The sequence below is a fragment of the Coregonus lavaretus genome (assembly GCF_964263955.1).
Source record: "Coregonus lavaretus genome assembly, chromosome: 37".
NCBI classification, from domain to species: domain Eukaryota; kingdom Metazoa; phylum Chordata; class Actinopteri; order Salmoniformes; family Salmonidae; genus Coregonus; species Coregonus lavaretus.
The window spans coordinates 30,245,060-30,260,188 of NC_140024.1; the positions used below are offsets into that span (position 1 = coordinate 30,245,060).

The window sequence follows — 15,129 nt, forward strand, 5'->3', positions numbered from 1 at the left end:
CTCTCCTCTCCCCCATCTCTTTCTCTCCTCTCCCCCATCTCTCTCTCCTCTCCCCTCCCCATCTCTCACTCTCCACTCCCCCATCTCTCTCTTTCTCTCCCCATCTCCTCTCCTCCCATCTCTCGCTCTCTCCTTTCCCCCATCTCTTTCTCTCCCCCATCTCCTCTCCCCCATCTCGCTCTCTTTCCTCTCCCCATCTCTCGCTCTCTCCTCTCCCCATCTCTCGCTCTCCTCTCCCCCATCTCTCTCTCTCTCCTCTCCCCATCTCTCTCTCCTCTCCCCATCTCTCTCTCTCCTCTCCCCATCTCTCTCTCTCCTCTCCCCATCTCTCTCTCTCCTCTCCCCATCTCTCTCTCTCCTCTCCCCATCTCTCTCTCTCCTCTCCCCATATCTCTCTCTCCTCTCCCCCATCTCTCGCTCTCCTCTCCCCCATCTCTCTCTCTCCTCTCCCCCATCTCTCTCTCTCCTCTCCCCATCTCTCGCTCCCCTCTCCCCCATCTCTCTCCCCTCTCCCCCATCTCGCTCCCCTCTCCCCCATCTCGCTCCCCTCTCCCCCATCTCTCGCTCCCCTCTCCCCATCTCTCGCTCCCCTCTTCCCCATCTCGCTCCCCTCTTCCCCATCTCTCTCCCCCCTCTCCCCCATCTCGCTCCCCTCTTCCCCATCTCTCTCCCCTCTCCCCATCTCTCTCCCCTCTCCCCATCTCTCTCCCCATCTCTCTCCTCTCTCCCCATCTCTCGCTCCCCTCTCCCCCTTCTCGCTCCCCTCTCCCCCTTCTCGCTCCCCTCTCCCCCTTCTCGCTCCCCTCTCCCCCATCTCTCGCTCCCCTCTCCCCCATCTCTCGCTCCCCTCTCCCCCATCTCTCGCTCCCCTCTCCCCCATCTCTCGCTCCCCTCTCCCCCATCTCTCGCTCCCCTCTCCCCCATCTCTCGCTCCCCCATCTCTCTCTCTCCTCTCCCCATCTCTCTCTCCCCTCTCTGTCTCTCTCTCTCTCCTCTCCCCATCTCTCTCTCCTCTCCCCATCTCTCTCTCTCCTCTCCCCCATCTCTCTCTCTCCTCTCCCCCATCTCTCTCTCTCCTCTCCCCCATCTCTCTCTCTCCTCTCCCCATCTCTCTCTCCTCTCCCCATCTCACTTCTCCTCTCCCCATCTCACTTCTCCTCTCCCCATCTCTCTCTCCCCTCTCCCCCATCTCTCTCCCCTCTCTCCATCTCTCTCCCCTCTCCCCCATCTCTCTCCCCTCTCTCCATCTCTCTCCCCTCTCCCCCATCTCTTTCCCCTCTCCCCCATCTCTCTCCCCTCTCCCCCATCTCTTTCCCCTCTCCCCCATCTCTCTCCCCTCTCCCCCATCTCTCTCCCCTCTCCCCCATCTCTCTCCCTCCTCTCCCCATCTCTCTCTCCTCTCTCCTCATCTCCCTCTCCCCTCCTCCCATCTCGCTCTCCCCTCTCCCCATCTCTCTCTCCTCTCCCCATCTCTCTCTCCCTCTCCCCATCTCTCTCCTCTCCCCATCTCACTTCTCCTCTCCCCATCTCTCTCTCCCCTCTCCCCCATCTCTCTCCCCTCTCTCCATCTCTCTCCCCTCTCCCCCATCTCTCTCCCCTCTCTCCATCTCTCTCCCCTCTCCCCCATCTCTTTCCCCTCTCCCCCATCTCTCTCCCCTCTCCCCCATCTCTTTCCCCTCTCCCCCATCTCTCTCCCCTCTCCCCCATCTCTCTCCCCTCTCCCCCATCTCTCTCCCTCCTCTCCCCATCTCTCTCTCCTCTCTCCTCATCTCCCTCTCCCCTCCTCCCATCTCGCTCTCCCCTCTCCCCATCTCTCTCTCCTCTCCCCATCTCTCTCTCCCTCTCCCCATCTCTCTCCTCTCCCCATCTCTCTCTCTCTCCTCTCCCCTATCTCTCTCTCTCCTCTCCCCCATCTCGCTCTCTCCCTCTCCTCTCCCCCATCTCGCTCTCTCCCCCTCCTCTCTCCTCTCACCCATCTCGCTCGCTCTCTCTCTCCTCTCCACCCATCTCGCTCTCTCTCTCCTCTCCTCCCATCTCTCTCTCCTTTCCCCCATATCGTTCTCACCTCTCCCCCTCCTCTCCCCCATCTCACTCTCTCCCCCCCCTCTCTCTCCTCCCCCCTCTCTCTCTCTCCTCTCTCCCATCTCTCTCTCTCCTCTCTCCCATCTCTCTCTCTCCCATCTCTCTCTCTCCCCCCATCTCCCCGCTCCACTAGGCTACATCATCTACTACAGTACTGATGTGAATGCGGAGGTACATGACTGGGTGATAGAGCCAGTGGTGGGCAACAGGTTGACCCACCAGATCCAGGAGCTGACTCTGGACACCACCTACTACTTCAAGATCCAGGCCCGTAACTCCAAGGGCATGGGCCCCATGTCAGAGGCCGTACACTTCCGCACCCCCAAGAGTAAGTGGAGGGGGAAACCCTTGGAGGTTGATAGGCTCTGAAAGGTTGAACATTGGGATGAGTGTATTAACTGTTCTTATTGGTCGAGTTATTAATATGCGTTATTATGGGCTGAATGGTCTGTCAAGATTCAAATAATTATCTTAGCTTCTCTTCACTGGTAGCAGGCTGCATTCTCAATCCCCTTTCTATAGATGCTGGCAAAGAACATACCATTCTGTTGGGCCGAGCCTACCCTGTCTCTTTCTCTTTCTCTCTCTCTCTCCCCCTCTCTATCTCTTTCTCTTTCTTTCCCCCTCTCCTTCTCTCTCTCTCAATCTCTCTCTCCTTTATTGGTGTTCACACTTGCTTGCCTGCCCCTCCAATGCTGCACTCTTTACCTCTCTCTCTCTCTCTCTCTCTCTCTCTCTCTCTTTCTCTGCTCTCTGCTCTCCTTACCGCCTCTAACCAGTGTTTGCTTTGTACTTTCTTTCCCTGGCTACTGTCTCCTTTGGGCTGTTTAGCTGAATCCTCTGACAAAATGGCTAATGACCAAGGTAATTCCCTCTTCCCTTCCATTCACTTCTTCTCAATGATGACTGATTGACTGTGCAGATTGTTTTCTTTTTCCTCACTCACGTGCCTAAAGCCCTTCATCTGCGTTCTGCTAAGGTGAATATGTCCGGTAATATTTCATTAACTGGGTGTAATGACTGGTGGTTGTGTCTCCTCTCTCTCAGCCAATTTACCAGTTAAACCAGGAAGTCACCAACCACCTCTTGACCATGGCTTTGGGTCTCCACACGGTAATGGCCTTTTCAGGTCACCATTGTCCATTCTGATTTGATCAACTCAATTGGCCGCAGTGTGGGTCCATTTCATTCCACCTCATAAATGGTTTTTAGTGTGAATAGGTCTTTGTTCAGTTCCTGTTCCACGGTACATTGGATTCATTTCCAGATTGAAGCTGAAATGGAATTGAGCACTAATGTCTTTCTCAGCTAAGATAGTGTGCAGGAACTGAACAAAACCCTATTCACATAAGAAGTCATGCTAACACTTTATTTGGATTTTTCTAAGTAGATGGTGTGTAGATGTTCAATAACTGTCAACAACATGTCAACTAACTATCCACTAACCCTAGCCCTAACCCTAAACTTAACCCTTACCCTAGCCCTAACATCTAACCTAACCCTAACTGTAACCTTAGCAAGCATTTGCTTATCAACATATATTTTGTTGATAGTATGACCATCTGTAGAGCATCTATATGGGACTATCCAAATAAAGTGTGACGGAAGTAATTCATGAGATAGAATCTAACCCAAACCCCTTACACAAGTCTCCTATTGGTCTGAAATATTAGTCATCATTCTAAAAGGAGTGTAATGGGAAATGTATGTCTCTACATGAATGAATGAATTAAAACACAAACAAAATAATTGTTATATACACTAATTGATCTCCAATGAGGACATTAATTCGTATGTGGATAAATAGGATTTTCTTTCTCACCTCTCCGGTCCAGGAAAACCAGGAATTAAAGGCAGCGGGGACACCCACATCCTGGTCATCATCATCATCGTCTCTGTGGGAGCGTTCACCATCATCGTGGTGGTTGTGGGGGCCTTCCTCTGCACACGACGCACCACCTCCCACCAGAAAAAGTGAGCCGATCCGCCACATCAATAATGTCCCTAAGGTCACGAATGTCCCAGCCAATACCAGACCAACAACACAGGGTTATAACACACACACAGAACATCTGAGATGAGCTTGACATCTATCTATAGACTATCTCCTTTCCTTCTGTTATCCTTCTCTTTCCTCTCCCTACCACTCCACTTTATACCCCCCTTTCAACCAACACCTCACCCCCCCTTTTCAACCAACACCTCACCCCCCCTTTTCAACCAACACCTCACCCCCCCTTTTCAACCAACACCTCACCCCCCCTTTTCAATCAACATCTCACCCCCCCTTTTCAACCAACACCTCACCCCCCCCTTTTCAACCAACACCTCACCCCCCCTTTTCAACCAACATCTCACCCCCCCCCTTTTCAACCAACACCTCACCCCCCCTTTTCAACCAACACCTCACCCCCCCTTTTCAACCAACACCTCACCCCCCCTTTTCAACCAACACCTCACCCCCCCTTTTCAACCAACATCTCACCCTCCCCCTTTTCAACCAACACCTCACCCCCCCTTTTCAACCAACACCTCACCCCCCCTTTTCAACCAACATCTCACCCTCCCCCTTTATAACCAACACCTCACCCCCCCTTTCCCTCTTCTCTATCTCATAGGAAGCGGGCGGCCTCCAAGTTGTCCAACAGCTCCCACAAGTACAAGGGCAACTCCAAGGACCTGAAGCCTCCAGACCTATGGATCCACCACGAGCGGCTGGAGCTCAAGCCCATTGACAAGTCCCCTGAGCCCAACCCGGTGATGACTGACACCCCCATCCCCCGCACCTCGCAGGACATCAACACCGTGGACCCCAGCCTGGACAACAGCCTGCTGCAGAGACGGAATTCCTACCGAGGTCAGATTGATGTAGTCAGTTTGGGGATTGGTTTGTCTGTGTTTTGAAGAGGCAATGTCTTTGTCGTTGTCATGCTAAACATTTCCTGCTTTTCATACATTTAACATTTCATACATTGGTTAGTGGTGATCCTTCCCTCTAAACACAAACACAGCCTCACGACTGTTGAGTCACAGATTTCTCTCAGGAGCCAGATTACCGAACCCTTCGATTTTTCCTGTCAATCCAAGCACAATTAGATATATTTTCAAACGTTCTTCGTTCAGAGTCACTAGCAATAGTGATCAAGGCAAAACTCTGACTTGCAGGCCACGAATCAGAAGACAGCATGTCTGCACTGGCAGGGCGCCGTGGGATGCGGCCTAAAATGATGATGCCCTTCGATACGCAGCCCCCCCAGCGTAAGTGTGTGTGTGTGTGTGTGTGTGTGTGCGCGCACGCCGTGTGAATGAATATGTGTGTGGGTTCTGTGCTCTCACTGGTCAATAGAAATACTATTTACCACTCAGACTATCGTACTGGGCAGCTCAAAGGAATATCATCTTCTGGTTTCTTCCTCCCATGATGATGCACTACAGTCAATAGAATGGGAGCACTACAGTCAATAGAATGGGAGCACTACAGTCAATAGAATGGGAGCACTACAGTCAATAGAATGGGAGCACTACAGTCAATAGAATGGGAGCACTACAGTCAATAGAATGGGAGCACTACAGTCAATAGAATGGGAGCACTACAGTCAATAGAATGGGAGCACTACAGTCAATAGAATGGGAGCACTACAGTCAATAGAATGGGAGCACTACAGTCAATAGAATGGGAGCACTACAGTCAATAGAATGGGAGCACTACAGTCAATAGAATGGGAGCACTACAGTCAATAGAATGGGAGCACTACAGTCAATAGAATGGGAGCACTACAGTCAATACAGTCAACACGTTATTCTATAGGATCTGTTTCTATGTTTTAGCCTTCATCTCATTTCAGTTTTCTAACACATTCATGGCTACCAAATTACGCTGCCAATTCAAAAGTACACCAGACCCACTCTGTGGAGGTGTTGTATATGTGTGTATGGTTAAATAGTACTGCTTCATGGTGTCACTATGAACCTGGCCTCTCCATGGTGTGTGTGTGAGTGTATTTGAACAGCACTGCTTCCACACCCCTTCGTCAGCGCGGCTGGTTAAATGTTGTGTTGTCTCTGTGTGTGTGTATGTGTGTTCATTCACAGCCGTGATTAGCGCTCATCCCATCCATTCCCTTGATAACCATCACCACCATTATCACACGGGCAGCCTGGCATCCCCGACACGCAGCTACCTCCATCACCACCAGGGCAGTGCCCACCTGCGCCCGCATACCTGCGCCACCCCCATCTCCCATCTAGACAGGGTGGACTCCACAGGTGAGAGACCACTGCCACCTGCAGGACAGCGGAGGGGTTACATGCGGGCAGCTCGTCGTTCTCTGTCTGTCTTTCTGTCCTGATTCTGAGGAAGAACACAGGACCGTTATCTTTCATGTCCATCCTCTTATCTGTGGGTCCACTGTGGGGCTGTCACATCTTATCTGTGGGTCCACTGTGGGGCAGTCTCATCCTCTTATCTGTGGGTCCACTGTGGGGCGGTCTCATCCTCTTATCTGTGGGTCCACTGTGGGGCGGTCTCAACCTCTTATCTGTGGGTCCACTGTGGGGCTGTCACATTCCATTGTTCTCGTGGCCTCGTCCACTACTCACTCACCCATACTCAGTGTGTGACTTGCTAGTTAAATAAAGGTAAAACTAATAAAATGTAATGTATAATACATGAAACCAGTCATGACACCTTTGAGGGTTGCAGAATCAAACAACCTTGATAACACATTTATTACACACCAGTGTTCCATATTTTTCACTAAACTCCATCACGCTTCATCATAACATTGATATTAACATCTCTTTCTCAAAAGCCTTATTTATGGACACTACAACGCTAGAACCCAGGCTATACACATACTGTTTCATACACAATATCCACTGACCTGTCCCCCCCACACTCCTTTTTGTGACTGCAGAGTCGGTGAGGAACACCCCCAGCGCAGAGCCCCTCCCGCCCCAGGCCCAGCCCCCCTGCTCAGCAGAGCACCAGCACCCTCATCCGGACCCCGAGGGCAGCTACCACGGCTCCACGGCCAACGACGATGAGCCCAGCGCCAGCGGCAGCTACTGCAGCGCCGGCCAGCCCCCCACCGCCCATGTGCGTCCCACGCACCCCCTCAAGAGCTTTGCCGTGCCCGCCGGCCCCGCGGCCAACTTCGAGTCGCCTGCCCTGCCCAGCACGCCACTGCTTACTCAGACTGGTGAGGAGCGCGCGCACACACACACACACACACACACACACACACACACACACACACACACACACACACAATGCACATCATGTACTGTACACACACACACACACAGACAATATACATCATGTACTGTACACACACACACACACACAGACAATATACACTGCTCAAAAAAATAAAGGGAACACTAAAATAACACATCCTAGATCTGAATGAAATAATCTTATTAAATACTTTTTTCTTTACATAGTTCTACTGACAACAAAATCACACAAAAATTATCAATAGAAATCAAATTTATCAACCCATGGAGGTCTGGATTTGGAGTCACACTCAAAATTAAAGTGGAAAACCACACTACAGGCTGATCCAACTTTGATGTAATGTCCTTAAAACAAGACAAAATGAGGCTCAGTAGTGTGTGTGGCCTCCACGTGCCTGTATGACCTCCCTACAACGCCTGGGCATGCTCCTGATGAGGTGGTGGATGGTCTCCTGAGGGATCTCCTCCCAGACCTGGACTAAAGCATCTGCCAACTCCTGGACAGTCTGTGGTGCAACGTGGCGTTGGTGGATGAAGCGAGACATGATGTCCCAGATGTGCTCAATTGGATTCAGGTCTGGGGAACGGGCGGGCCAGTCCATAGCATCAATGCCTTCCTCTTGCAGGAACTGCTGACACACTCCAGCCACATGAGGTCTAGCACTGTCTTGCATTAGGAGGAACCCAGGGCCAACCGCACCAGCATATGGTCTCACAAGGGGTCTGAGGATCTCATCTCGGTACCTAATGGCAGTCAGGCTACCTCTGGCGAGCACATGGAGGGCTGTGCGGCCCCCCAAAGAAATGCCACCCCACACCATGACTGACCCACCGCCAAACCAGTCATGCTGGAGGATGTTGCAGGCAGCAGAACGTTCTCCACGGCGTCTCCAGACTCTGTCACGTCTGTCACATGTGCTCAGTGTGATCCTGCTTTCATCTGTGAAGAGCACAGGGCGCCAGTGGCGAATTTGCCAATCTTGGTGTTCTCTGGCAAATGCCAAACGTCCTGCACGGTGTTGGGCTGTAAGCACAACCCCCACCTGTGGACGTTGGGCCCTCATACCACCCTCATGGAGTCTGTTTCTGACCATTTGAGCAGACACATTCACATTTGTGGCCTGCTGGAGGTCATTTTGCAGGGCTCTGGCAGTGCTCCTCCTGCTCCTCCTTGCACAAAGGCGGAGGTAGCAGTCCTGCTTCTGGGTTGTTGCACTCCTACGGCCTCCTCCACGTCTCCTGATGTACTGGCCTGTCTCCTGGTAGCGCCTCCATGCTCTGGACACTACGCTGACAGACACAGCAAACCTTCTTGCCACAGCTCGCATTGATGTGCCATCCTGGATGAGCTGCACTACCTGAGCCACTTGTGTGGGTTGTAGACTCCGTCTCATGCTACCACTAGAGTGAAAGCACCGCCAGCATTCAAAAGTGACCAAAACATCAGCCAGGAAGCATAGGGACTGAGAAGTGGTCTGTGGTCACCACCTGCAGAACCACTCCTTTATTGGGGGTGTCTTGCTAATTGCCTATAATTTCCACCTGTTGTCTATTCCATTTGCACAACAGCATGTGAAATGTATTGTCAATCAGTGTTGCTTCCTAAGTGGACAGTTTGATTTCACAGAAGTGTGATTGACTTGGAGTTACATTGTGTTGTTTAAGTGTTCCCTTTATTTTTTTGAGCAGTGTACATCATGTACTGTACACACACACAATATACATAATGTACTGTACACACACACACACACAATATACACAATGTACTGTACACACACACAATGCACATCATGTACTGCACACACACACCCACACACAATGCACATCATGTACTGTGTACACACACAATGCACATCATGTACTGTACACACACACCCACACACAATGCACATCATGTACTGTACACACACACACACACACACAATATACATAATGTACTGTACACACACACAATGCACATCATGTACTGTACACACACACACACACACACACAATATACATAATGTACTGTACACACACACAATGCTCATCATGTACTGTACACACACACACACACACCATGCACATCATATACTGTACACACACACACACAATGCACATCATGTACTGTACACACATACATACACACACACACACACACACACACACACTGCACATCATGTACTGTACACACACACACACACACACAATGCACATCATGTACTGTACACACATACACACACATACACAATGCACATAATGTACTGTACACACACACACACACACACAATGCACATCATGCATAAGGCGTTGGGCCACCAAGAGCAGCCAGAACAGAAATTCAATAATTTGGTGTTTCGTTGATGGTGGTGGAAACGCTATGTCAGGCACCGCTCCAGAATCTCCCGTAAGTGTTGGTTTGGGTTGAGATCTGGTGACTGAGACACACACACACCCTATGCTCCTTTGAGACCCCTGTTTCAAAGACATCTCTTCTTCCATCCATGGTAGCCAAAATAATGGCCAACTGGACGTTTTTAGACATGACCCTAAGCATGATGGGTAGTTAATTGCTAAATGAACTCAGGAACCACACCTGTGTAGAAGCACCTGCTTTCAATATAATGTGTACTTTGTATCCCTCATTTACTCAAGTGTTTCCTTTATTTGGGCAGTTACCTGTACATGTGCTTTACACCCCCAAACTGCAGATTAAGATCCTCTGTTGGTAGAGCTTCTAGAGAAAGGAGAACATTATAGAAGATGATGAGTAGTGATTCCCTCTAACTGTCTCTCTCTGTCTCTGTGTCTGTCTCTCTGTCTCTGTGTCTGTGTCTCTGTCTCTGTGTCTGTTTCTGCGTCTCTGGCTGGCTGTCTGGCTGTCTGTCTGGCTGTCTGTCTGGCTCACTGTCTGTCTCTGTGTGTGTCTGTCTGTCTCTGTCTCTCTCTCTCTTTCTGTCTGTCTCTGTCTCTCTGTCTCTGTCTCTCTGTCTCTGTCTTTTTCTGTCTGTCTCTGTCTCTCTCTCTCGGTCTCTCTCTCTGTCGCTCTGTCTCTGTCTCTCTCTGTGTGTCTCTCTGTCTCTGTCTCTCTCTGTCTCTCTCTCTCTGTCTCTCTCTCTGTCGCTCTGTCTCTCTGTTTCTGTCTCTCTCTCTGTCTCTCTGTGTGTCTGTCTGTCTGTCAGGGCCCCAGCTCCACTCAGTAAAGACAGCCTCCATCGGCACACTGGGCAGGATGCGCCCCCCCATGCCAGTCACTGTGCCCAGTGCCCCAGACGTGCCCGAGACCAGCAAGATGCTGGAGGATGTAGACAACGTGAGTACTGCTCCCCCTCAGGTCTTAGTGTAGAAAGGCTACAACATGCCAATGTCTGGTTATGACCGTTAAATCAGCTGGCATATCATGTAATGTTGGTTGTTATTGTAGTTTGTACATACTTTAAATACGTACCAGGAAGTACACATTAATTACTATGTCATTTTGGGGTAAAAACCTGGTCAGAGATCAATCAAGCCCATTGAACTAGTGAATACATTCCAAGAGCATGTCATGTTTCTTTTTGGACACATTTGGACACAATCCTAAATGACATGGACATTGATTTTAATCACATTTCTGTCTCCTTTCTCTCTGTTATTCTTTGCAACTTGCTGCCTCCCTCACTGTTTTATGGTGTTATCGTTGGCCGCTTGTGATCATTGATATTATTGCATCCAATTTCTAATAATTCCTCTAAACCTATTGGAATGGTTTTGCACATGCATCGATGTCTTGCCCCCTTTCAATGCCTTAACATAATGGTTGGCTGTTGATGCTGCTTTATTTGTCTTTGATTTCGCTTCATGCTGCAGTCCCATTGACCCATTCCTCACACCCACCCACCCCACCTACCCTATCTTTTGTAAACCTCATTACTCCCACCCCCTCCAAAAACAAACTGACCCTTTCCTTCCCTCTCCTTCCCTTCCCCAGGTCCTTGCCTCCCTCCCCTCCTGCTCCTCCCTTGCCCCCCGCAGTAACCCTGTTCCTTTCCCTCAGAGCTACGAGCCTGATGAGTTGACAGAGGAGATGGCCCACCTAGAGGACCTGATGAAGGACCTGAACGCCATAACCACAGCCTGAGAACCACGCGCCCACTCACCACGCTGCTCACACACACATACAGGCAGAAACACAAACACACACACACACAAACAAATCCAGGTAGTGACACACACACAGACAGGCAGGAACACACACACAGCCAGCCCTCAGCAAACTGGGAGCCCGATGCCCGGATACAACATGGATACCATCCATGGATCCAACACACCCCCTCAAGAAAAAAGAAAAAAAATCAAAACTGAAACTTTTGGCTTACCTTGCTCAGTCTCAGGAAGGAGATGGCCATTTAAAAAACGAGACAGTTCACCTTTTTATGAAGAAACATTCTCAGAGACGATATCGAACATTGGTCGCTTTCAACCAGAAGATTGTGAATTTTCGCAGCAAAAAAACTTTAATGAATCAGAAGGTTGTTCTCATACTTTGTTTGCCGGGGAGACCGCGCCTATGGTTGCCGGGGAGACCGCGCCTATGGTTGCCGGGGAGACCGCACCGACAGACATCATATTGCGATTCCAAGTCAAGAGGAAGAGTCAAATATGGCGGTATTTCAAGTTGGTGCTCATGGAGCACAATCTAAACACAGTGTTTAATTAGTGTCACTTATTTGTTCATTTTTGTATATCTATTGGCCTGTTTCAGTGAAGTGAACATTGGACAACAGCCCCCTATTTCCATAAAAGCGGTCATTTTATAGCTATCATTTTGATCCAATGATGTCTGTTTTCCCTACTCTGTGTTATATATTGTGCCAAGTATTTTATTATTTTCTAATATGTCATGTATTATTTTTTTATATACATATCCGTATAGATATGTACATATGTTTTTAAAAACGGCCTCATTCTTTTCCCCCAGCCCATCATTTAATTTTATTTTATTTGGGAGGAGAGTGACAAAATAGACTCTCAAACACTCACTTTTCATATCTTATGGGGAGATGCCTTGCGTGTTATTAAATTACATTTGAATGGATTCTTGCATTCTCTGGCATTGTGTTGCCCCTTTGTACATTGAAATGTTCCGTCTTTTTTTGTTTATGGGAGCTCCGTTTCTAGAAGCCTTACGAAACATGTCCGTACGTTTACATTCGAGATGACTGTGCCCTCTGTTGACGTTCTCCAGTTACACTGTGACCCCTCTGACACGCAGTCACCACTCTCAGGCCAGGCTGGCCTTGGAGTGCCAGGTAGTAGGGCTTGTTAGCTGGTGACCCTTCAGAACCATCTGTGGGACATGAACCCTCCAGAGGCAGCTGGACTCGGGGTGCCTCACCCCACAATCACACATCCTACCCAGTCAGTCGTTTCAATGGAATGGCAATATATCAAATGAAAGTGCTATGAAATGGATGCCTTGTTTCCAAGAGCCAATATTTGGTTGAAGAGGTCTGTTTTTTGCTCTTTATCTCTCTCTCTCTCTGTCATGTGAAAAACAGGTTTTTCAATCAAGGATGTGTTTACTGTTATCTGAGGTATCTGAAAGAAACACTGCATCATCGCTCTTTTTAAATGCTACTTGCAACGATGTCGGCCTATTGAATGGGACTCCCAGATTCAGATTTCTTTTTTTTTCTTTTTTTTTATACATGTAGTTTGTTTTGTATGAAGAAAAATAAAATTGTTCTGTACACAATTCCAATGTAAAAAGGAAAAAAAATTAAAATATGTTCATGTAAGAAGCTAGTTTTTCATCTGCCCTCTTACCCAAAGAAATGTGTCATTGCAATCCTAGTTACATGCTCTACTTTTGTGAATACCATGTTTCTCATAATGTACATCGTCATGAATGTCAAAATAACTGTAAGAGATTTTACTTATGGATACAAAAGGAACATGTAAAAACAAAAACAAAAAAGTGGAACGGAGGGAAAGAAAGACAGGACGTTGGGAATAACCTATTAAGACAGGACGTTGGGAATAACCTATTAAGACAGGACGTTGGGAATAACCTATTAAGACAGGACGTTGGGAATAACCTATTAAGACAGGACGTTGGGAATAACCTATTAAGACAGGACGTTGGGAATAACCTATTAAGACAGGACGTTGGGAATAACCTATTAAGACAGGACGTTGGGAATAACCTATTAAGACAGGACGTTGGGAATAACCTATCAAGTTGTAGACAGTCAAGCCTGTATTGCACTTTTTCACAATTTTCTGAAAAAAAAAAACTTTTCTTCCATATCTTGTGTTTTAAATATAAAAGCTATGTTTATGTAACGTAGTGTCCTAGGTTAGCAGCAGGCAGCTGGTCTTGTGTTAATGTTAATTTGCTTCTGAGATCAGAAATTGAGCGGCAGGTTTTACTGTGCTGCTGATGAGGAATTCTGTTGCTTGTTTCTGTACAGAGATCTCTTTGCTTTCTGTAGAATATTCTGTGGCTTTTTTAAAAAAGAAATCAAAATGTTTGACAAAAAAAAACGTTATTTTTTATTTTTATTGGTGCTCTTATACATTGTGTATACAACTATTATGAATACTAACAAAGTTGAAGTTTCTACCTGTCTGTTTTGTCATGTATGTCGTATTTTCTTGTGTGTGGGGGCGTCAATCGATTTCTCCTTAAAACTTTAATGGGTTACTTACTGCCTGCCCTTCAGATAATGCTCTGATCCAAACCAACCTATGTACACAGCCTGGTCTCATAGACTAGGCGTAACATAGTAAATATAAATCCGGGAAACTCAAATTAGTATGATATGTTATGTTTGATATGGTTACATAAGACCGATGGTTACCTAAGGCAAAAATGAAAGTAGGGTGGTTGGTCGGGGTGGATGGATGGGCGTTATAAGGCAAACGTCTAGGATGTACGTACAGAATAATACGAAATGCTCTGAGACCAGGTTGATGTACACATCATGCCGTACTTATTCTCTATACTACTCACTGTAGCTCTGCTTTATACCGGTAACCAGTCATTGACCTGTTGGCACAGGCAACACTTTCACATACTGAGAGTAAACCATATATAGGCTGTGGTATGATTGTCAATGGAACGAGGTGACCTGAGGAGACGTTGACATTGCCACTTTGATCAAAAAGCCGCTAGACTTGTTCCCTTAGCCTGGTCCTAGATCTGAAAATACGCTTAGCAGCTTCATTGCAGCCATTGTCAAGCCAAAACAAATACAGAAATCCAAATAAACTAGTCAAGCCAACAAGATAAGGCTAATGCCTTTTAAATTAGCCAAGCCAGTGGAAATACCTGAGATGCATGCAGGTAAGAAGATGTGCACGTTTATGGGCCTGAAGAACAGTATCAGAACTAACCAGTGAATATCTGCAGTAAATCCAGATCTCTGTGAAGCTCAGTGTTAATGGGGAGGAGAGTGAAGGAGGACTGTCAGGACTGAAGATACTCAAGGCAAAGAGAGAGCGAAAGGACAAAGCTCTTGCGTCTATATAAGGAGGGGGGGGGGGGGGGGGGGGGCAGGGGATGTTGTTGATTGAGTGAGGTCAATTCTGGTGACTTTTTTTTAAAGGACATTCTACTCGAATGAGAATTAAATAGTTATCTTCCTTTGAAACCCATCTGAAAATCGAGGACAGTTAAATTTGATCTCTATATTGACCTCAAATGATTTGGCTAGCATATCGTTACTGTATTTTACCTATCAATTATTAAATCTATTAATAGGGTTGGCCACAAATGCGTAGAATGTGGCAAATCCTTCATCAGCAAGGCAAACCTGGTCAGTCATCAGGACTCACACAGGGAAG

The 15,129-nt window shown here is 47.9% G+C and overlaps 1 protein-coding gene across 1 annotated transcript in view; it reads left to right on the plus strand.

The window, feature by feature from the left end:
* The window catches only part of LOC311111421 (neogenin-like), a gene marked incomplete at its 5' end in the record, with an annotated part of 74,500 nt that extends 60,588 nt beyond the window's left edge, over positions 1-13,912 (plus strand). Inside the window, 9 exons of the mRNA XM_084154136.1 lie at positions 2,216-2,410; positions 3,130-3,195; positions 3,918-4,056; positions 4,701-4,939; positions 5,248-5,340; positions 6,175-6,348; positions 6,999-7,283; positions 10,482-10,612; positions 11,270-13,912. Coding sequence (XP_084010262.1) covers positions 2,216-2,410; positions 3,130-3,195; positions 3,918-4,056; positions 4,701-4,939; positions 5,248-5,340; positions 6,175-6,348; positions 6,999-7,283; positions 10,482-10,612; positions 11,270-11,419 — 1,472 coding nt within the window. The 3' untranslated portion in view covers positions 11,420-13,912. The remainder of the gene's footprint in view (positions 1-2,215; positions 2,411-3,129; positions 3,196-3,917; positions 4,057-4,700; positions 4,940-5,247; positions 5,341-6,174; positions 6,349-6,998; positions 7,284-10,481; positions 10,613-11,269) is intronic.
* Positions 13,913-15,129: the final 1,217 nt, after the last annotated feature.